This window comes from Chelonia mydas, chromosome 1, assembly GCF_015237465.2.
Source record: "Chelonia mydas isolate rCheMyd1 chromosome 1, rCheMyd1.pri.v2, whole genome shotgun sequence".
NCBI classification, from domain to species: Eukaryota; Metazoa; Chordata; order Testudines; family Cheloniidae; genus Chelonia; species Chelonia mydas.
In genome coordinates, this window is record NC_057849.1 from 259,229,063 (window position 1) to 259,249,106 (window position 20,044).

A 20,044-nucleotide genomic window follows, 5' to 3' on the forward strand; every position below is an offset into this window, starting at 1 on the left:
GGGCAGGGGAGTGGGAAGAAATAGTTTGGGCTCCAGTAGCGGAAGCAGTAACAGAGACAGTGGATTTAATATATTTTTGCAATTTGATAGAGCAGCAAAAACCATCCAGCTAATTTAATTTGAGGCTTCGTCTCAGAGACATAGGAAATAGTCCAGGTTTTTACAACACTGGTGAGTCCACAATTTGAGGATGTGTTCGGTTCAGGACAGCTCACTACCACTAAGATGTTGACAAGTTGGAGAGAATTAGAAGAAAAGCCAGGAAAGGATTAATTTATGCAGAAAGCCTGGGTATGTGCAGCTTGGCCAAATGAGAACTAAGAAGCATCATGATAACTGTGGATAAGTATTTCAAGGGTGCAGAAACATCAGGAAGAGTTATAGGATGAAACTAAGCAAAGGAAACAGTCTATTAGGCTGTAAAATAGCATCCCTAAGGAAGAGGTGGAAGCTCCATCACTTGACCCATCTAAAATTGAACTGAGCAAAGTACTCGAGAAAATTATTAAAAAATAATCCCACTGTCACAGCCCAATCATGGGTGGCCAGAGCCAGTCGTCAGAACCAGAGTCTATGGTCACAAGACAAGAATGAGCTGGGTCAGGATACCAGGAGGTTAGAAACAGGAGACAAACTGGAGGTCAGAACCACAAATCAGATGATAGGAGTCACCAGTTCAGGATGCCAGGAAATCAAGCCAAGGGAGGGGGAGGCACATAGTCCAGAACAGAGCGGAACCAAGTTGTTCAAACAGCTTTCTATTCCTGCTTCCATCTTAAGAAGGGCCAGCAGGCCAATGAACTGCTCTGGGACTCCACCAATAGGACTGCAGCGGCAGAGCCTGAAACTGGGGCTGGGCTTCATGGGTCCCAGGTACACAAGCCTAGTTTCCAGGAGGGTCTGTCCATGCAGACGTATTCCATTGAAAGCTACACCTTTGGTCGTACTGACTAAGTGGATCCCAGTGTCTATGTTTGTCCGCATATATTTAGAAGTCCTCCTTTGCCTTTTCAGGGTGTCTCCAACTCCTCTTGGATGCGATGGATGTGTTCTACTAAGTCCAAGGCAGATGGACTGGGGGAGGATATGGGTAGTTGTGGTGGAATCTGGGGTGCTACCCATAGTTGATAAAGAAGAGGCTGTGGCCTGTGGATGTGTGGTCCGCATTATTATATGAGAACTCTGCATATGGTAACAGTGAAGACCAGTCATCCTGGTGATAGCTGATGTAGCATCATAAGTATTGTTCAAGGATCTGATTGCTTCTGTTGATGGTAGGCAGAGGACAGGTGCACATGGACTCCTAATAAACATAGGACCTTGTGCCAGAAGAGAGCAGTAAACTGTGGTCCCCAGTCAGGGGCACCAGAATAGGGGGGCCAGAGCGCCATGGCCCCTCCACTTTTTACCAGCTGTAAGGACAAGTGATGGGGGAGGGGTCTTGAGGGGAAGAGGTAGCATGAGGATGGAGCCTCAGGGGAAGGGATAGCACAGGGGTGGGATCTCAGGGGGGAAAGGGTGATGTGTGGGCTCGGGGAGAAGGGATGGCATGGGGGGCACGGTTCGGGCGCCAGTGGCCCCCCCACTTTTAGGAAGCTTCTGCCGCCCCTGTCCCCAGTCAGAGGTGATATGATGCAGGAGGCCATGAAGACAAACTATATTGTTTCAGACCTGGGCACTTTCCTTCTCAGAGGATAAACCTGTGCTGGGAATAAGAGTGAGCCATTTTAGAAAAGCGATCTACTGCTGTCAGGATGGTGATAGAACCACTGGATTCTGGTAGTTCCATCACAAAGTTGAAGGAAATGGCTTCCCAGGGCCGAGATGGGGTGTCCAAAGGTTGAAGGAAACTGCAGAGTTTCTGGCAAGGGATCTCGGTAAGGGAACACACCTGGCAGGAAGCTATAAAGATCTTAGAGTGCATTCGGGGCCACCAGAAGAAACCAGACATTAACTGTTGAGTTTTCTATCACCCTAAGTGTCTTGCCAAGTTGGAGTCATGGCAGAGTTGGAGAACTGCCACCGTCGCAGGCCCAGGGGGAAAATAGATGTGGTCCTTCACAAACATAATTCCCACCCACCCCCAGCTGTCGTGCATGGCTTGACAATGTCCAACTTGGATGGAATTCTGGAGATGGCAGTGAGTTGCATTAAGAAAGTTATGGGATTTGAGAATGTGGGCTGGTTCCAGACTGGGACCTTGTGGATCAGAGCCATATCTTCAGAACAAGGCATCGGCCTTGCTGTTTCTGGTTCCAGAATGGTAGGTCAGGGTAAAGTTGAATCGGGAGAAGAATAGGGCCCATCAGGGCCTTGGCCATAGGAAGGTATTCCAGGTTCTTGTGGTCCGTAAACAATTGGACCAGATGATGGGCCCCTTCCAAGAAATGTTGCTACTCTTCAAAGGCAGTCTTAATTGCCAGGAACTCCTCGCCCAGGATCTCATAGTTTTGCTCAGCAGGTGTGAGCTTCCTTGAGTAGTAGGCAATGGGATTCTGTATTTGCTCAGGAGAGGACTGTCCTGATCGCTGTACTAGAGGTGTTGGCTTCCACAACGAAAGTTTGTTCCGTGACAGGGTGGGCCAATACTGGAACAGTGGTGAAGGCAAGCTTCAGTTGCTCAAATGCATGCTGGGCCTCAGATGACTAGTGGAACTTGGCGTTTTTTTTCGAGTAGGGCAGTGAGGGGCTTGGCTTGTTTTGGAAAATCCAAAATAAACCTCCTGTAGAAGTTCGCGAAGCCTAAAAAGTGTTGTAGGTCATGCACGTTGCAGGGGGCTGCCCAGTCACAGACAGCCTAGAACTTGAGCAGATCCATCTTGATGCCTTCTTGGGACAGGATGAAACCCAGAAACCCTGTTGAGGTCAGATCAAATACACACTTCTCTATCTTAGCGTACAAACTGCATTGTCATAGTCTCGTCAGGACTGTGTAGCTGTGAGTGGTGTGGTCCAGATCATCCAAGAATATCAATAGATCATCTAAGTACACTACCACAAACTGGTCCAGCAGATCTTGTAGCACATCATTAATGAAATGCTGGAACATTGCTGGAGCATTATTCAGTATGAATGGCATAACCAAATATTCAAAGTGGTTGTAGTGGGTCTGAAAGGCCATCTTCCATTCGTCGCCTTCTTGGATACAGAGGAGACTGTAAGCTCCCTGGGGATCCAGTTTCATGAATGTTCAGGCAGCACCCACATGGTCCAACAGCTCAGGGATCAGAGGTAGCATTTAACAGTTCCAGATTGTTATCTGATTTAGGGCTCAATAATCGACAGAGGCGGAGACTGCCATCCTTTTTTACAAAGAGTAGTTGGGCACCAGCTGGTGAGGTTGATTTGTGGATGAACCTGTGGGCCAAGTTCTCTTGGAGATATTCTCGCAGTGCCACCAGTCAGACTCCAACATTGCATATATCCAGTCAAATGGTATCTTTGCACCTGGCGGAAGTTCTATAGGAAAGTCATAGTCCGGATGTTGGAGGGAGCTTTTCTGAATTCTTCTTCTCAAAGACATCAGTGTAATCATGGTACTTGTGGGGCAGTTCCACAGTTCCCCCAGTAGGTGTAGATTGTGGGCAACTACCCCTACTTGAGCCTTCTAGAGTCTGGGTGCAATATTTGGGCCATGCTGTTGGCAGAGTTCAGACAGGAAGATGACTTTCTGTTCTCACCAGTGAATGAGAGGGTCATGAAGGGTGAGCCAGGAGATGCCAAGGATCAAGGGAAAATGCAGACAATGGATCACACCAAATTGTATCTTTCTGTTGCCAAATGGAATGCTTAAGGAGCTGTATACCTCAGTCCTATACACACCTCATGATACTACTGTATGTACCCAAAATAACCATGCAGGGCATACAGAATGCCTATACAAAGCACAAGGTCATTGGACTACACACCATGCTTAATGCAAACTGTCAGACATGAACAAAGTAAAGTACCCAATGCTTAGGAGGCAGGAAGCTGTAGTCATAAAGTATGCCAAAACCCCTTTTACCATTTTTCCTCTTCTTTCGTATGGAATTTGAAAAGCAACGGGCTGGAAGTATAATTAAATCTTAAGATTCAAAAGCCATGCTTATGCTTCTGGGGTAGCTGATGGATCCCCACTCTCTGTCACCACTGTCAGCATGAATGGTGCAATTGTCCATGATGTGTCGCATGGTTTGTACTTTGCCACAGTCACAATTTGGTGATTCTTTGATTTTTCCATTTGTGTAAGAGAGCACCACACCTTCTGTGTGTTGTCTGAACACAGCTGGGTGCAGTTCACTGCCTACAAGGGAGGCAGAATCCTGGGACTTCTTTCATTGGATCTTCAATCAGGTCTTTCTTTGGGACATCACAAGCAGCCCATGATTCGAGCCAGCAAGTGCTGGAGTCCTTTCCATTGGCCTGTAGCATTGATGCGTAGATCCAAAAAGGCTTCCTGGATTTGAGTCAGCAGTGTGGCAGCAAATTGAAGTCTTGGTGTATCAGCAGGTCCAGAGTGGACAGCATCTTGTTGTACTCCTGGACCACAGCAGTGTCTTGCATGATGTTGCATGATGCCCACAGCAGCATCTTGCCCAAGGTAGTGTGATGCTCACCAAAACTGGAAGCCAAGGTATTGGTGTTGATTTGAGATACCCGCTAACAATCCTGAGCATGGCATTAATTTCAGTGTCAATGAGATTGGTGTGGGAGCTGTTGCACCAACCTGATGTGCAATACTCTGCTGTTGAAAAGAACAGGATTTGTGCTGATGTTCAAAGTGTGTGTGCATCATATCCCCAGGATGTGCCAGTGAGCTTCTGGATGATGTTAATCTTTGTCTTTATCTTCTTTTTGGTATTGTCAAGGTGTTGGTGATAGCTCAGCGCCTGATCGAGGGTAAGTCCAGTGCACCATGAATTATGGTAATATGAAAGAGGCAGATCACAAAAGTCCACTTTCAACTGCACTTTGACCTTATGGTTACTTGAGTGGAAGGCAGAGACGAGTGTTTTCAAAGTGTTGGATTTCAGTTGCAAAGCTTTGAAATACATCTCAAATGTGCTGAGGTCATTGTTCATCACCTTTTCTGTGGCATCCAGACTTGCGTTGTTAGCTCAATGTCATCTACATAGTTGAATTTACAGCATGATCAGAATGTCGCTGGTATAGAGAATGAACAGTGAGGGCGCTAAAATGAATCCCTAGGGGAGGCCGTTGTTCAGTCTCCATGATTTACTGGCAGATTCACCAAGGTGTAAAGTGAAACTTCTGTTACTCAACATCTTGGTGATGAATCTTATGGTTGTTTGGTATGAGAAAGTGAATGATATCTTCAGCAGGAGATCTTTGCATCATACAGTATCATATGCAGAAGAAAGGTCAGTGAATGCTGCCGTTGTTTTTAATTTTCACTGGTAGCCAGATTCTATGTAGCCTGTGACCAGATGCTGGCCTTAACCTTTTATTGCTGAAGTTCCCCTTCGAGGTCACCAACCCTCCCCCTAGTGTGAGAAGCAATGATGGAATGGATAACCTCTCTCCAATCATTTATTCTTGTTGCTGTGATGATCACTCTGAATCCACAGACCATGAAACACAAATCCTAGGGTAATATTTGGACTCCACTCACCTCTGACAAACAATTCATTGCATCCGGCAGCAGGAATTTATGCAAATGGACAAAACCTCAAATTTTAATATTCTCTAGTTAAAGCAATAATATAAAGATGTCTTTTTTAAAAAAATACATGTGTAAGTAATAAAGCCACCCTGAATGCATACTAATAGCCCATTTATACCTCACCACACCACTATATATTCTTATTTATATATAATAAGTACAGGATGCAAAATACATGATGCTGTGGGGTATCCATCAAGTGCCACAAAAACCACACCACACCACATCAATGGTTGCTCTATGAATGCCACACACTGAAGAAAAAATATTCTACAAATGTTCTAAAGAGATTTTAAAAGTTTATTTTTATTAGGATATATATATTTATATATATCTCCACTTCTAAAGTCAGGTGCATTGGTTACCATTAGTCCAACCGCATAGGGTTCAGGTGGAGGCATAACCATCCCTAAAATAGCTTTTCTATACATAAAAGTCATAATTTTAAGGACTGATAGCTCAAACTCTTCCAGGGACTGATTTATTTATTTAGATGTATCATATGGCTCTCACCACCCCCTACATAAATAAGCATGCCAACATATGGAATAGAGATGGTCAAATGATAAATTACAGGGCCATGTGATATATTTAACGTATCACATGGTTCCACAATTTTTCATGCACCTTTGGCTGCCTCATTTGCACTCTGCCCACTTGTCCATCTTCCTCAGACTAACATTCCAAACCCTTCAGCAATCTCAAACAGTTGCCTTTATTTAATAAAATAATCAATCTGCTATTAAAAAAGTTTCTTTCTTTCTCGTAAATGTGACCTCTTCCCATCTCTGGTCTGAGTACCAGGATGGGAGGTATTCAGTTCTGGAAGTTCAAGACTAGTCACACATTCAAGGGCTGATCTCTTGTGACCCACCATGATTAGAAATGGGAGATTTATACCATGGAACGGGGAATATAACCCCCTTTCCAGGGAGAGTCTACATTTATTCTTCGAATACGCCTGTTCTGCCATGGGAGTCTTGAGAAGTTTGGACCGCACTTCATCTGGAACCTCACCTCAGAACTGTTCACCAAGGGTGGCCCTACCAGTGGTACAAGACTCTGAACAACATAGTTTTGAGGGTCATTGGAATATACAAGCCTCTCCACCACAACAAGGTAACAGTCCAAGGAGGGCATCTGGAGTGGTACCAACATGCTGCCTTAGGAAGATTCTCCGTATCACATGGGAAGATTGTCGCACCCATACCAGCATTCTCTCTGCAGCTAACATCACCAGCGTTGAGGTGAAGATTATGAAACATCAACTTTGCTGGGCTGGCCATTGCGTGTGGGTAGTTGATTCTCGTCTTATGAAGCAAGTCCTCTTTTCTCAACATAGTCATGGTAAGCAGACCCATGGGGGACAGAGGAAACGCTACAACAACATTCTGATAGTATGTCTTAAGAAGGGAGGCATTGCCCCAATGAATTGTTAAGAGCTAGCTGGCATTAGACTGCAAAGGCATAATATCATACATCAAGCCTCAGCCCATTTTGAAGAGAATCGCCTAGCTCAAGAGGTTGAGAAATGGCAGAGGAGGAAGGGAAGTGTACAGCCTCCCAGTCAGCAGTTGTGCTCTCTCCAAGCAACCACAGGTACTGGAACCGGGGGTGCTGCAGGAACCCTAGCTTGAATTGGTTTCCATTATATACAGGGTTTACAGTTTGGTTCAATGACTGTCAACACTCCCACCTCCCCATAACAATTGTTCTAGCACCCCTGCAAGAAACCATCTGTCATATATGTGGAAAAACCTGAAGAGCATGGATTGGACTCCTCAGCCATCTTAAGTCTCATCAGTGATTTTTTTCCCCTGGCAGACATCCTCGTATCCAGGGATAGTCACCGACGACATTCATTCTAGGCCTGGATGAACCCAAGATATCTGACCTTGAGATTGTGATTTTTGTGGATAGAAAAGCTATTTTAAGTCACTTTTAGAGGGGTTATAGCTCCCTCTATTAAAATGGATTTCATTTTGAAATCTAGTGTTTGCTTTTTGCATTTTACTCAGGTAAGAGAGTGAAACCAGACTGGAAAGATTTACTTTCTATTTTTCATCCACTAGCATAGTACTATTGTGTTTGGGTAACCAACCTGGCAGAGGAGGATTTACTGCACCTTGAAATTGTGGTTTCCTTTATATGTTACTTTTAAAAAATGTAATAAACATTTCCACACCCATTAGCTCTGTAAAACATCTCCCTTCCCTTTTTTTTTTTTAAAGAATCTAAATTTGGAATTAAAACCACTTGACAGTGTTCCCTTTAAATGAGCAGATGGTGAAAGTGTGACTGAAAAGCAGACATTTGCTTACACTTACTGTAGACATTTTCTTTGACTAATACTCTTTGCATGTTAGGGACTGCCTCACAATCAAGGAGATTTTTGGGGGATGTGTGCTAGAATTCATCTTGTTCTCTCCAAACCCATGTCTATTTATTTGGGGAATTACACCATGCGTATTTGAACCTCTGTGGAAATGTTGGCTCTTTTCCTCAACGCCAAGACGCGGAATACTCCAGGAGAGGAAATCTGTATCTTTACCTGCAGCTACACTATCTCAGCAGGTGATCCTTACAAATCTAAGATAAGCAGAATTGATCCCAATCAATATTTGAATTAGAAACCAAAAAGGAAAAAACAAAGTGCTGCAAGAACTGACATGGGCGATTCAGCAGGGAAAAATACGTCCTTCTAAGCCAGTATGAGGCAGCATAGTCTAGTTATTAGAACAGGGGAATGAGGATCAGACAACCTGGGTTCTGTACCCAACTCTATCTTTGGGTTCTGTTCCCAGTGTACAGTTCTGGGGCAGACATTTCACTACCTTGTGGTTCAGTTTCCCCATCTAGGAAACTGAAATAACAGCCACCCAATTTTGTAGAACAGTTAGAGGTGCTTGGATGAAAGGTGTTGCGTCTGTAAAGTACCGAACAGTATTACTGAACTAATGCCCTAATACTGTGTTAGAGATGCCTTAGGTGCCAGCTTACTTGAAAGTGCTCAGAGACCATGGTATTGAGGGTCGTAAAAAATCCTAGCTAGACAGATGGAATATAAAACTGAGGCCCTGACCCTTCTTGGTCATTCAAAGATCCAACTTTTTCCAAAGCAGTGGTGTTAGCGCTACTGTGCTGGCCATATTCCTGTTTGGGCAATTACATTATGGCTCCCTAAAGTTTCCCCCAGCATTTTAATTACCTATGATATTCTCAGATTTGAAGGCCAGAGGGACCATTTGATAATCTAGTCTGACAATCCTCCCACATAACAAAGGCCACTTACATGTAGCCCTACAACTTGCATTGCTTCTTCACTTCCTATTGTAAACTCTCGTGTAGCGGTGCTGTGCACTGTTAAACAGCTATCGTACTCCACCCAAGAGGTGGCTTCTGCATTTCAGGGGCAGGTGATACAAGCCCTGCCATATATCATTTGTAATGTCTGCCTGGCTCTTTGGAATCATGAAAGACACTATAGAAACGTTAGTCATTAATGATAATCTGCATTAGTATTTCATCTCTAAAAGAAAGCAGCAATGAGTCATTCTCTCTCTGACAGTAAGTAGGGATTCGTTTGCCCCACTACCAGGCATGTTTTTATATCAACACCTGGAAAAGGCAGAATATTGCTCATGGGAGAATTCAGGTTCACACCCTTCTCTTTTAGGTGGAATACAGGGGCACAGGGTCCTTGCCGTTGCTTTTTATTCTGAGTACCCTCCTTTTTATTTAGTGCATGTTAGCTCAGTGATAGACCCCTGCAATAAGGGTAAATCTTGGCCATCAAACAACCTCAGAGGACAAAGGTGTCCGTAACTGGGTTTTCTGGCCAGGCTCAAGCAGAAAAACCACTCAGATTGGAAAGGATTTTCCTTGCAGTCTGTACAGCAGACACACAGAGGACATTTTCTGTACCTATATCCTGCCTCACAACAATGGCTCCAAGCCTAGGACAAGACATCCCTTCCTCTCCCCTGCACTCACCAGCCATGATTCTAGGACCAGTGGAGGGATCTGGATGCAGCTCTCTTTGGACTTTCATGCCCCGCTGGTTTTGCATTTCAGTCTCCAGTTTGTCATAATGATGCTATCTGTAAGAAATCCCCCTCCCCCCCCATCACTTACCCCACTTCCATAGGACAGACAATGCAGTGCCAAAGTGCAGTAGGCCTGTGGTTGATGATGATGTTGCCAGTATGTGATGCTTCTGAAGAAGGTGAACCTGTGTAGTCCTGCCCCACTGCTAGCTTACACACACCTAGCATCTGGACAAATGTACAATGCAATCCGTGGGGTGGGTGGGTGGTGGGAATTCCTTTCTGACCCCGCATTCACTTCTTATTCTGCAGGTTGAAGCATGGGGTTTGGTTAACCTCCTATTACTGTCCTCACTGTGATTGTTATTTCTGGTCATGAAATTCCAACCACAGAAGTTGACTCAGTTTCCTGGTTGCCCAAAACATAATTTTACGACTGGAGATAGTGAGGCAGGGCTGTGGGAGTGTAAAGAAAGATAAAGGGGATGGACAGGAGATGGACTGGGGACCAAAGGCACCATCTGGTGGCTTGAGGTGTAGCCGTTCCTAAATCCCCTTTTCTGTGAGGGTCACATTACTGGACAGTGAAAGTCTGCGTGGGGGGGGGGGGGGCGCAAAATTTGCACGTTAAACAAACAAACCAAAAGGGAATAAGAGAGTCTTGACCCCAGCCCAGGTGGGTAGCATAGATGTGCTCCAATGAATACAGATGCGAAAAGCAGTCCAGATCCCACAGCCTGCCTTTGGTCTCTTCAGACTGGATGTAGGGATGGTCAGCATATTCAAATCGCTCATTGCACCGGGCTAAAAGGAATAGAGAGACACAGAAGGTCTCAAAGGCAGACAGGTCCTCATACATAAGCCTTTAAATACTTCTAAGCCTGAATCTCATTCACTAAGCAATAGATAGCTAGTGCAACTCATGGCAGGTAGGGGTCATTGTCTTGTCGGGAGTGAACATGCAGATTCATAGTGCCACAGACACTGCATTGGGTGCAACCTGTTGATAGTATTCAAGGATGTCTTCAGCCTGGAGGTCACAAAGCCATGAATCACTGTACCCAACCATCACCCACAAGACCACACAGTTTCCCATCAACGGCCCTCAGCCTGCAAGCTTCTCATAGAAGGTGCCCAGTATCTTGAAGGAGTGGGCTAAACGTGCCTAACAGTAAAATCTATTTGTTTCTTTGGGATATTGTTTGACAGATCATCTAGCGCAGAACAGCTAGGTGCTATGGTAATACAGGTGTTGTCGAAGAAGAGAAAAGGAAAAAAATAAAACCTTAAACCTTGGACCATCCATTTTATCATAGTTATTTGTTATGACTTTTGTGTTCCTTGATTACAGATAAATAGAAACGTGAGCTTGTTAAAAGATGGTACAGTAAAAAGATTTGTACGCTGCAGAAAAAGAAAAAAGTAATACCAAAAATATATCCAATCTCTGCATTGTTAAACTGGAATTTGTTGCAGAAAGTCACTGAAAGGGGTTGTGGCAGGATTTTTAAACAGGGGCTAGATCGTTTTAGCACCATTAACTATATGTGTAGCTATGCAGGCTAAGACAATGATATAAAGGCAATCAAAGTACATGCTTCACGACATAAGGTGACCATTTGCTGATGGCTCACTCATAAGGGTGGGGGAAGGGGAATATTACCTTCGATATGACTAGAGCTCATACAGGACAGTCATTCTTCCTTTATGAAGAAGGCGGGGAGTACAACTCCTACTGAATCCAATACTCAGTTTGACATGAGATTTCCCCACCTTCTTTCTGTAATTCCCTAGCTGCAAACAGAGCCTTACCCTCAAGTGTTCCTAGTACCGGGGAACCAAAGTGCACATGATTGTTATAAGCTAAATCCAGATGCATATTAGTGTTATGGTTAGGGAAAAGATCACAGCTATCACCAGTAGTCCCTGGCCTAGAGACATGTTTCGGAAGGGAAAACAATCATTTAATTTAGAGTAAAAATGTGTGTGGAAGAAGCACAACAAGCCAATAAAACCAGATTCCAGGAGGCTGATGGCTCTGTTTTTTTATTTCATTTGTTTAAGCTGTCTGACAGTTACTAAAAACTAACTTATTTCCTCCTGTGGAATACAGACAAATAGTATTAATCCCCTGTACTCACTGCCTGGGCCAGACAGTTAGGTACAAATACAAAGCCATGTAATTACTGATTTTCTCTGCACCACATTCATCATACCAACGCTATTTAAATGCTCTTTAATAACCTTTCTTTCCCTTGGTGGGAGACCTTTCTTTACAGGTCTCCCTGGAAAACGTCTGTGTCTTAAACACTACCTACCCCACACACTCTCCTCCTTATCCATCCTTCCCTCTGACACACTCTGATTCCATGGGGTGTCTCATTCTTTCGGTAGTGGGTGATGCTAAAGGGGTATTTCTGGCTTGCAGCTCCACATCTTCATAATGGTCTCACCTTTTCTGAATAATCCTCTACTCTCAATGGGCCAGTCCCCAACCCAATGACATCAAAGGAAGGACTCTGATTGACTTCAGTGGGCTTTGGATCAGGCTTAAACTGCAAGACCTTCCATCTTTTCTCTGGTGTTCAGATTGTCTTTCTTAACTAGCCAGAATCTGTCATTGTGCCTCCAACCCGTTGCCTACCTTCTTCCCACCACAATACAGAATGAGGGAATTACGCTATCCTACAGCCCTTTCTTTCAATTACTTTATAATTTTTGATAACCCCAACTATATAATATATATAGTTGGTCAGATGTAAATACAGTGAATTAGAGGGGAAAAAGCATAAAAGAAAATGACAAACAAGACTGACCAAACAGAGGGCAGTTATCAACACTGCATTACAGAGTCTTTTCAAGAAATTTCCAGTTGTACATAAAGCATTTAGTGCTTATAAAATGCCATCTTTAAAACAATTACAAATGTGGGTATTTTTGGTAAATTTTAACCCCATCTAATCTATCAGCTTGTTCTAAAGATTTTCTTGCCACATTGTAATCAATTAAAATATATCATTTATCACCAACATTACTCAAAATTTGGCAAGGAATTTTTTTTTTTACTGTAATTGCACCAATTTTGCAAATTTTTTAAGTCTGAATCTTTTTTTTCTAACTCATGTTTCCCATGTCAACTCAGGAAACATTAAAACCTGGTGACCCCAAAAACATTTGTTTTAAAATTCTGTCTCAAAATGATCACAAGCATTTACAAATGGAAAAACAGTTTCACTGGGTCCTTGCGTCAATGAATTTCTAGACATTGGTAAGAGAAAAGTATTTATCATTAAAGAAAGTACAGATTCCACATTTGAAATTTCTTCTAATAAATGAGCAAAGCAATAAGAACATTATCTCTTAAAACATAATATAGGAAGCCTGGAGATCCTGAAAACATTTTCCATAGCCTCCCATCTTTGATGTATAGCAGCATTATCTACAACTGGAGAGGATTCTATGACCTTCAGATCAGTTTTAATTTGATTTTCCTCTTTAAAGAGATTTGTATGATTCCTTTCAGCTTATTCTACAGATTCTCGTTTTGTTTTTAGAAAAGCTGAGGTACAACATCTTCAGCAGTTTGATCCACTGTTTTGATCAAGTTATACAATATAGTTAATGTCACTCCTTTCCCATCAGAACTACAATGAGCGTAAGTTCAGCTGATAGGCTAGATCAGGGGTGGCCAACCTGTGGCTCCAGAGCTACATGCGGTTCCTTGTATAGGCACCGACTCCGTTGGTGAAGCTACAGACAACAACTTTCCAGTGTGCCAGGGAGTGCTCACTGCTCACTGCTCAACCCCCTGCTCTGCCCCAGGCACTGCCCCCACTCCCTTTCCCCCAAATGTGCTGTGCCCTCCCCCCTCCCCTCAAGAGCCTGCTGAGCATGGAAAACAGCTAATCACGGCAGGCGGGAGGCATGGGGGGGTAGGGGGAGGCACTGGGGGCTGGAGGGCAGGGAGCTGATAGGAGGCTGATGACATATTACTGTGGCTCTTTGGCAATGTACATTGGTAAATTCTGGCTCCTTCTCAAGCTCAGGTTGGCCACCTCTGGGCTAGATCCATGTGATGGCAAGGATAAGAGCTTGGGTGGAAAATTCACACGCAGGGCCTCTACTCCATATATTGTGCGTCTGATAAGCTGGTCTAGTTGCATTTTTTAAAATACCATCCTAAACCCCAGGAGTGACATCCTGGCCCCACTGAAATAAATGGCAAAACTCCTACTGACTTCAATGGGGTGAAGATTTATCCCCAAGATATTACATCTGCCCATGCCAGGGCTTAAAAAACCAATCACACTATGTAACAATACCTATTAAAAAGAAGAATGTTAACTCTCCCTCTAAACACCCTTCCTGGAAGGGACATCAGCCTAGGACAGGGTTATAAACAGGACAGACACCAGCAGGGCAGCCGCTCTTGCAAGCCCTGTCTCCAAATAATTTATCTCGGGAGGAACATCACCAATGAGACATGGCCACAGGCAGGGAAGACTCCTGCTTCATTTTCTGCATCTCTTTTCTTGCTGCTCCGCCGCACCAGATTCCGCTGGTTGCATTCAAAGGAAAATATTCACCCTGCAGAGCTGAATCCGACAGACTGTTTTGGAGCAGCACAGGGCTGTACTGTACATCTGCAGTTACAGTACAGGGCTAGCAGGTCTCTTTGCTTTACGCATCAGCACGTTTCAGTTTGAAGTTGTTGAGAAAGGGAACGCGGTGACGGGGGCCTTGGCTCCCAATCAGGTCCTCAATAGACATATATCAAGTTTATATTGGCATGACAGGAGAGAGCTAGGAGTGGGATAGCATGGGCTGCAGGTCAGGATTGAGGTGCACTGTCAAAAAAAGTAGCGGGGTCCCTGTATTGTACAACAAGTGCTATAGATCAAGACTCAAATGCATCGGCATAGCTGCATGAGGGAAACTTGCACAGATCTTGACTAAAACCATCTCTAAAAGTCAGACTTATAAATAACTGAAAGCAATATTCTTTGCAGGAGCACCCATGCAGCCTGGGCCACCCTGAGATCAGAACAGAGGAATTCTGAGGTCCATAAAGAACAGATTAGAAAGAGACGAGGGTGGGGCTCTGCCATCAGTGTGCCATGAGTCTCTGGAGCATTCAGATGGATACTAAAGGGTGCTGTGAGGGGCAGTTCCCTCATACTCAGAGATGTATAGTCCAAGCACGATCAGTCTTCTCCCTTAGATATTCTCATACAGGGTATCAAAGGGTTCTTCCAGAGTTTCTTGCTGAGATTTCTACAAAATGATAAAAAGAAAAAAAGAAATGGAGGAAAATTATTGAAAAGAAGCCAGATTGATTCTTAAGAATTATCCTCGGCAACTCTTTCCACTAGCAATGGCCACTAGCGATCCACAGAATGGAATTAACTCAGCCAGTGGAATGCTGCTCCACCAGAGATGAACATTAATAACCCTGCTCCAGGCATAAAGGTGCTTCCTATTTTCCACTGTTCCAAAAAAGCAATCTGCCTGGGAAGGGGGATTGATCTCGGTTATTCCAAAAGTAAAAAATAAATCAGTCTGGATTCTGTGAAAGAGGAATTCCCTGACCTTCCCAATTCTGTTTCTTCAATAGCTGAATCTTTTCTACACCACTGTATCTTGCAGAGACAAGGCATCGACAGACATGGACATTTTCAGCACTGGGTCACATACTCCTGCTGTCACTGTGAGCAAGGTTAGACAACTGAGTAGTTGAAATGCCAGTGGCTGCATGAAGTCCTGTCTACACTAGCATTTCCTCTGTGGCATCAGTGGGAAACATTTGACAAAAAAAGCAAAGTTTGGACTCTCCAAAGGGTGCATGTACACCAGAGAACTGACCTATTCATTACTAGCTGGACTGGTGGATATTGCAGTGATGCAGTGCACCCACACCAGCCTTCCAGTTATGGGTGCATTCATGCCTGCATCCACATACGGCATTCCTTGCAAACACAGCCACTGGGCTGGTGGTAGCAACAGTGAGAGCGCTGGTCTAACCAGTCACTGGAATTTATCATCATGTTGTCTAGGACTACCTTGAGCAGAATTACCGGAAAGGGTGGCAAAAATCACTGGCACCTAACTCTCTACTCTCCTTCCCACTGTTACTAGCATTGATGAAACTGCCACCAGCGCTAGCGCAGTGGTGGGTGAATCTAAGAATCTTCAGTGTCAATGCAGCAACAGTGGTCAGCCTTGTTCAAAGCAAGTCCCGTCCTAATAGTAGCGCAAATACTTGTGGGGTACTGATTGTAATTTTATGTGTGGGCATGTGATGTGTTACGTGAGCTACGGACTGCAGTGGTAGGCAGCACATCCAATTCTCTAGCACAGGGAAGGCCATAGACATTTTGGGTCAAATTTCTCCTCATTGACTTTGATGGAATTACACCACAGATTATTCTGGCCTACCATGTTTATCCTGTTTTCAGTCACTCTGTGTTCACTGCAGACAGAGGCTGGCACGTAAGCAGCTGGGAGCTCCTTAATGCAAACCTTCCCATTCCATTCCTAACATTGCGCCTGCTAGAGAACCTCCCCTCCATTTCTGTCCCCTCACAGAGCTGAGTCTGGACACAGAACACATGATAAGTGAAGGTGAGATTTAAAACATCACTACAATGCTCAGTTCTTTACTTTCTGAATGATGTGATCTGCTGAACACAAGGTATGGGGCTGCTTTTGACGGCAGGGTTGTAGAAGGCTCTTACCATTTCTTTCTTCTTCTTTTTCTTCTTCCCTGTTTTCCCATAGTCTTCATTTCTACCTTCAACCCTGTCTGGCTGTGAGATGATCATGTCTTGAAGCTACAAGAGACGTACCCACATCACTCAGTAACAGGTCACTTTGCCTTAGCATCCACTCTCCAAACACTCTAACCTCCAAATTAACTGGCTCGCATGTGGCAGTACCAAGGTTCCGATAACATGCTGAGTGCTCCATATTTAGTGAAGAGCACCATGATGTGTACACAGTATCTCAGCTCCCTGACTGATTCGCTCACGTTGCCCAAAGAAGAGTGGTCATGATTAAAGTCTAACAAAGAATGAATGGGATAAAAGGTAAGTTGGAATCTCCCGTGTTTCTGGTCTCAGAACACAAGAACAAGAGGCCAAAAATGAAATTGAAAGGTGGTAAAAATGTAAAAGTGATAAAAGGAGATACTTTTTCACACAGTGCACAATTGGTCTGTGGAGCTCACTGCCACAAGATATCACTGAGGCTAAGAGCTTGGCATGATTCCAAAACGTACCAGACATTTCTATGGATAACTGGACTATTCAATGTTATAACAGTAAATATATTTTTTAAGTAAACAAGAGTTTTGGAAGGGATATGACCATTCAAGCGTTGGGACATATGCCAACCTCTAACTATTTAGGGAGAGGAGGAAACTTTCCCATAACTGCTGTGACAAAGCTCTGTCCTTGTCTCCATGGGTCTCGCGTTTCCTGGCTGATTTCGCTAGCCTCAGCGGCTCACTGTGAACCTCCACGTAGCCCTTCTCTCTCTAGAGGCAAGGGTCACAGCCTACTGAGCCATTTTCATCATAAGCCAGTAAGGGAGGTGAGGAGAAGCTACCCTCCCTTGCACAGTCTCTGTGGTCTCCCAGTCTCAGTGATTAATCGGGGGGCAAAGGTGGAAGCCCGGGCCAGCCCTCTACTCCAGGTTTCAGCCCAGGGACCCTAATAGTGTCAGCAATGGTAGCTGACTTTTTAGAAACAGGATGCGTACAATTTCCTGGGCCACTTCGCCACAGCAGCCCCCACTTCCTCAAGATCCACTTCACCCTTACCTCAGGGCCTCCTTCCTTGTGCCTGATATGGTTTGTACTGCTCAGTCTCTCCAACAGCGCAGCTTCCTCCTACAGCTCCTGACACATGCCCCCACCTGACTAACTGGGAGACTTTTAACTAGTTTTAGCCAGCCCCCTGATTGGCTTCAGGTGTCCCAATCAACCTAGCTGTCCTCCCTGCCTTCTGGAAAGATCTTAATTGGCCCCAGGTGTCTTAATTGACTTAGAGCAGCTGCCATTTGCTTATCCTGGTAACAGGAATTTGTATAGCCTGTGGCTAATATACCTGTCTCACATTACTTTATTATAGCCATCTGGCCTTGCCCCGTCACACTGCCTACTGCAGGGTTTCTTCCTCTGAAGCTGCTGCTGCTGCTTATTGGAGACAAGATACTGGACTAGATGGACCATTGGTCTGATCCAATATAGCAGCTTCTATTATGCCATGTTCCAAAGTCATTATGCAGTTGGAGGGCCACTGTTACAGTTGCTAGCAGTGGATTCAGCCCCTAGGCACTGTCCACACTACACTTTTCAACTTCCCAAGAATATTCAGGCCTAAAAAGTTTAGTAAGACAAGAGAATATGAATAGAAATGCTTCGGTTACAATAATAATTTTAATAAAATTAATGAATCGGGGGTGGTGTTGTTGTTTTTTATAACCAAAAACTTTCCCTCATATCTTTGCAATACAAACAGACCAATGCCAAGTTTAAGAACTGTGGTGAAGGTGTGTGTAGTTACAGCACCTGGAATGCCCAGCAGATTCTGGACACAGAATTGCAAAGAGTTTGGCAGTGGGAAACAATTGGCATTAACTGGATTCTGAAGGTAGAAATGGATCAGACTGGAGGTAGTTTGTAAACAAGAGCCCTTTCAGTGTACTAGCATGATTTATTTTTGTTGTTCCTTTCTGTCCTTATTGGTCTACTACTGTAGGTAATGTGAGACATTATTTACTTAATGGATCCTGGACACATAATATGCATGAGAAGCAGAAAGTGAAACCAGCTGCAAATGAGGCAAAACTCACCAAACCTTGTTTTACTCTCCAAACTGAGTGCAAAGGGTAATTGTGATGGGGTGGACAAACCTCACGTTGGAGAGAGATGGGGTGCAGGAACAGCTCTGCGCCCAGGAAGCTCCATCCCAGCAGGCCTGCTGGGCATGCTCTGGTTGGAGGACGGCCTTAAGAGAGAGTCTCTTCAGCACAATAGGCTGGTGGGTGGAGAGAGAGGTGGGGCTGCAGCCACTGTGATGGAGGGATTGCGCCAGGAAAGTGTCCCAGGAGGAGAGTGGTTGCATGAAGCTGCGACTCCTTAGCTTGCAAAGGCCCACGGACCAGGTTACAGGGATAACTGCAAGCCATGACACTCCCCAAGGAGGGACACAGTGGTAGGAAGAGACCCAGGGGAGGGTGTTAACTGGACCACACAAAGTGGATGCCTTCCCTGTGGTGACCAAGAGTGCCCTAGGTTGGAACCTGGTGAAGTGGGAGGACCTGGGTTCCCCTACCCCTAACCACTAGGCAAGGCTGCCACCAGAGATTCTAACTGTTAGGCAGGGGTTTTACCCCACTGACAATAATAAACAGCAACAACTGGGAAAAGTCATTGAATCCAATGTGTTCATAACCCGCCCCCACCCCAAAACAACAAAAACAAACAAACCCACACAGTACAGGGAAACCTGCACAAGAGTCCACCTAAGAGAGGCACTCTCTCATTTTGACGGTGCTCCAAAATGTCCCCTACCATATAGGGAATAATTCTGCTTTACTTTTATTAGACCATCACTTCTGTTAAGTAGGGGACTCTTGTCGATCTCTTGAGCAGTTGCTCAAGAAGCATTTCACTCAATATGGTTTTCAACTTGACCGTAAGGGGAAAACACATATTATATATAGGGCTTAGAACACCCTGAGCCCAGTTTCCAGGGCTGGCCGACCTGCACTCGGTGTAGGACCAGAATGCAGAGGAGGCTAAACATGGCTGTAGATTCCCTTTCCCTGATCCCCATGGCTGTCAGGGGTTCCATCAACCCTGACAGAAGTTAGAGCAGTCTCAGAGCTTCTTTAAACCTTTGGCCCATGGTAATGGCCTTCAGAGGGCTGTTTTGCCAATCGGGGATGGCTGGGTTCAGCAGTGTCCCAGCCATGCCCATATACAAGGACTTCTCCATGCAGGACGAATCTTCAGCTGTCTGATCTTTGCCCTGCCTGAGCAGTCCAAAATGGCCATATTGGAGGCCAGTACCAGTCCATATTCCATGAAGGCCTGGTCTGGTCTGCATACAGGGAGGTTTCCACTGCCAGAAATTATCTCAAATCTCCCACCATGCCTCAGAGCAAATCTCACATTGCAGCATCTATATCAGCCAGGCCTCCCCGAACTAATAACGTTTGACAAAACAACAGTTTAACCAGAGAGAAGAAAGATTCAACATGCATAAGCCCAGCCTAGGGGCGGGAGGAACTCAGCCTTTCCTTTTCTGGGTGGGAGGAGTGGAAGCAG

General features: G+C 44.7%; 1 protein-coding gene across 3 annotated transcripts in view; it reads right to left on the bottom strand.

Annotated features, from left to right (window-relative positions):
- Positions 1–11,741: 11,741 nt before the first annotated feature.
- The window catches only part of NFAM1 (NFAT activating protein with ITAM motif 1), a 42,027-nt gene continuing 33,724 nt past the window's right edge, over positions 11,742–20,044 (bottom strand). For all 3 annotated transcript variants that reach the window (XM_043544435.1, XM_027826464.3, XM_043544429.1), the window contains exons 6-7: positions 16,446–16,541; positions 11,742–14,985 (exon numbers count right to left, since the gene is read on the bottom strand). In XM_043544435.1, coding sequence (XP_043400370.1) covers positions 14,929–14,985; positions 16,446–16,541 — 153 coding nt within the window. In that variant the 3' untranslated portion in view covers positions 11,742–14,928. The remainder of the gene's footprint in view (positions 14,986–16,445; positions 16,542–20,044) is intronic.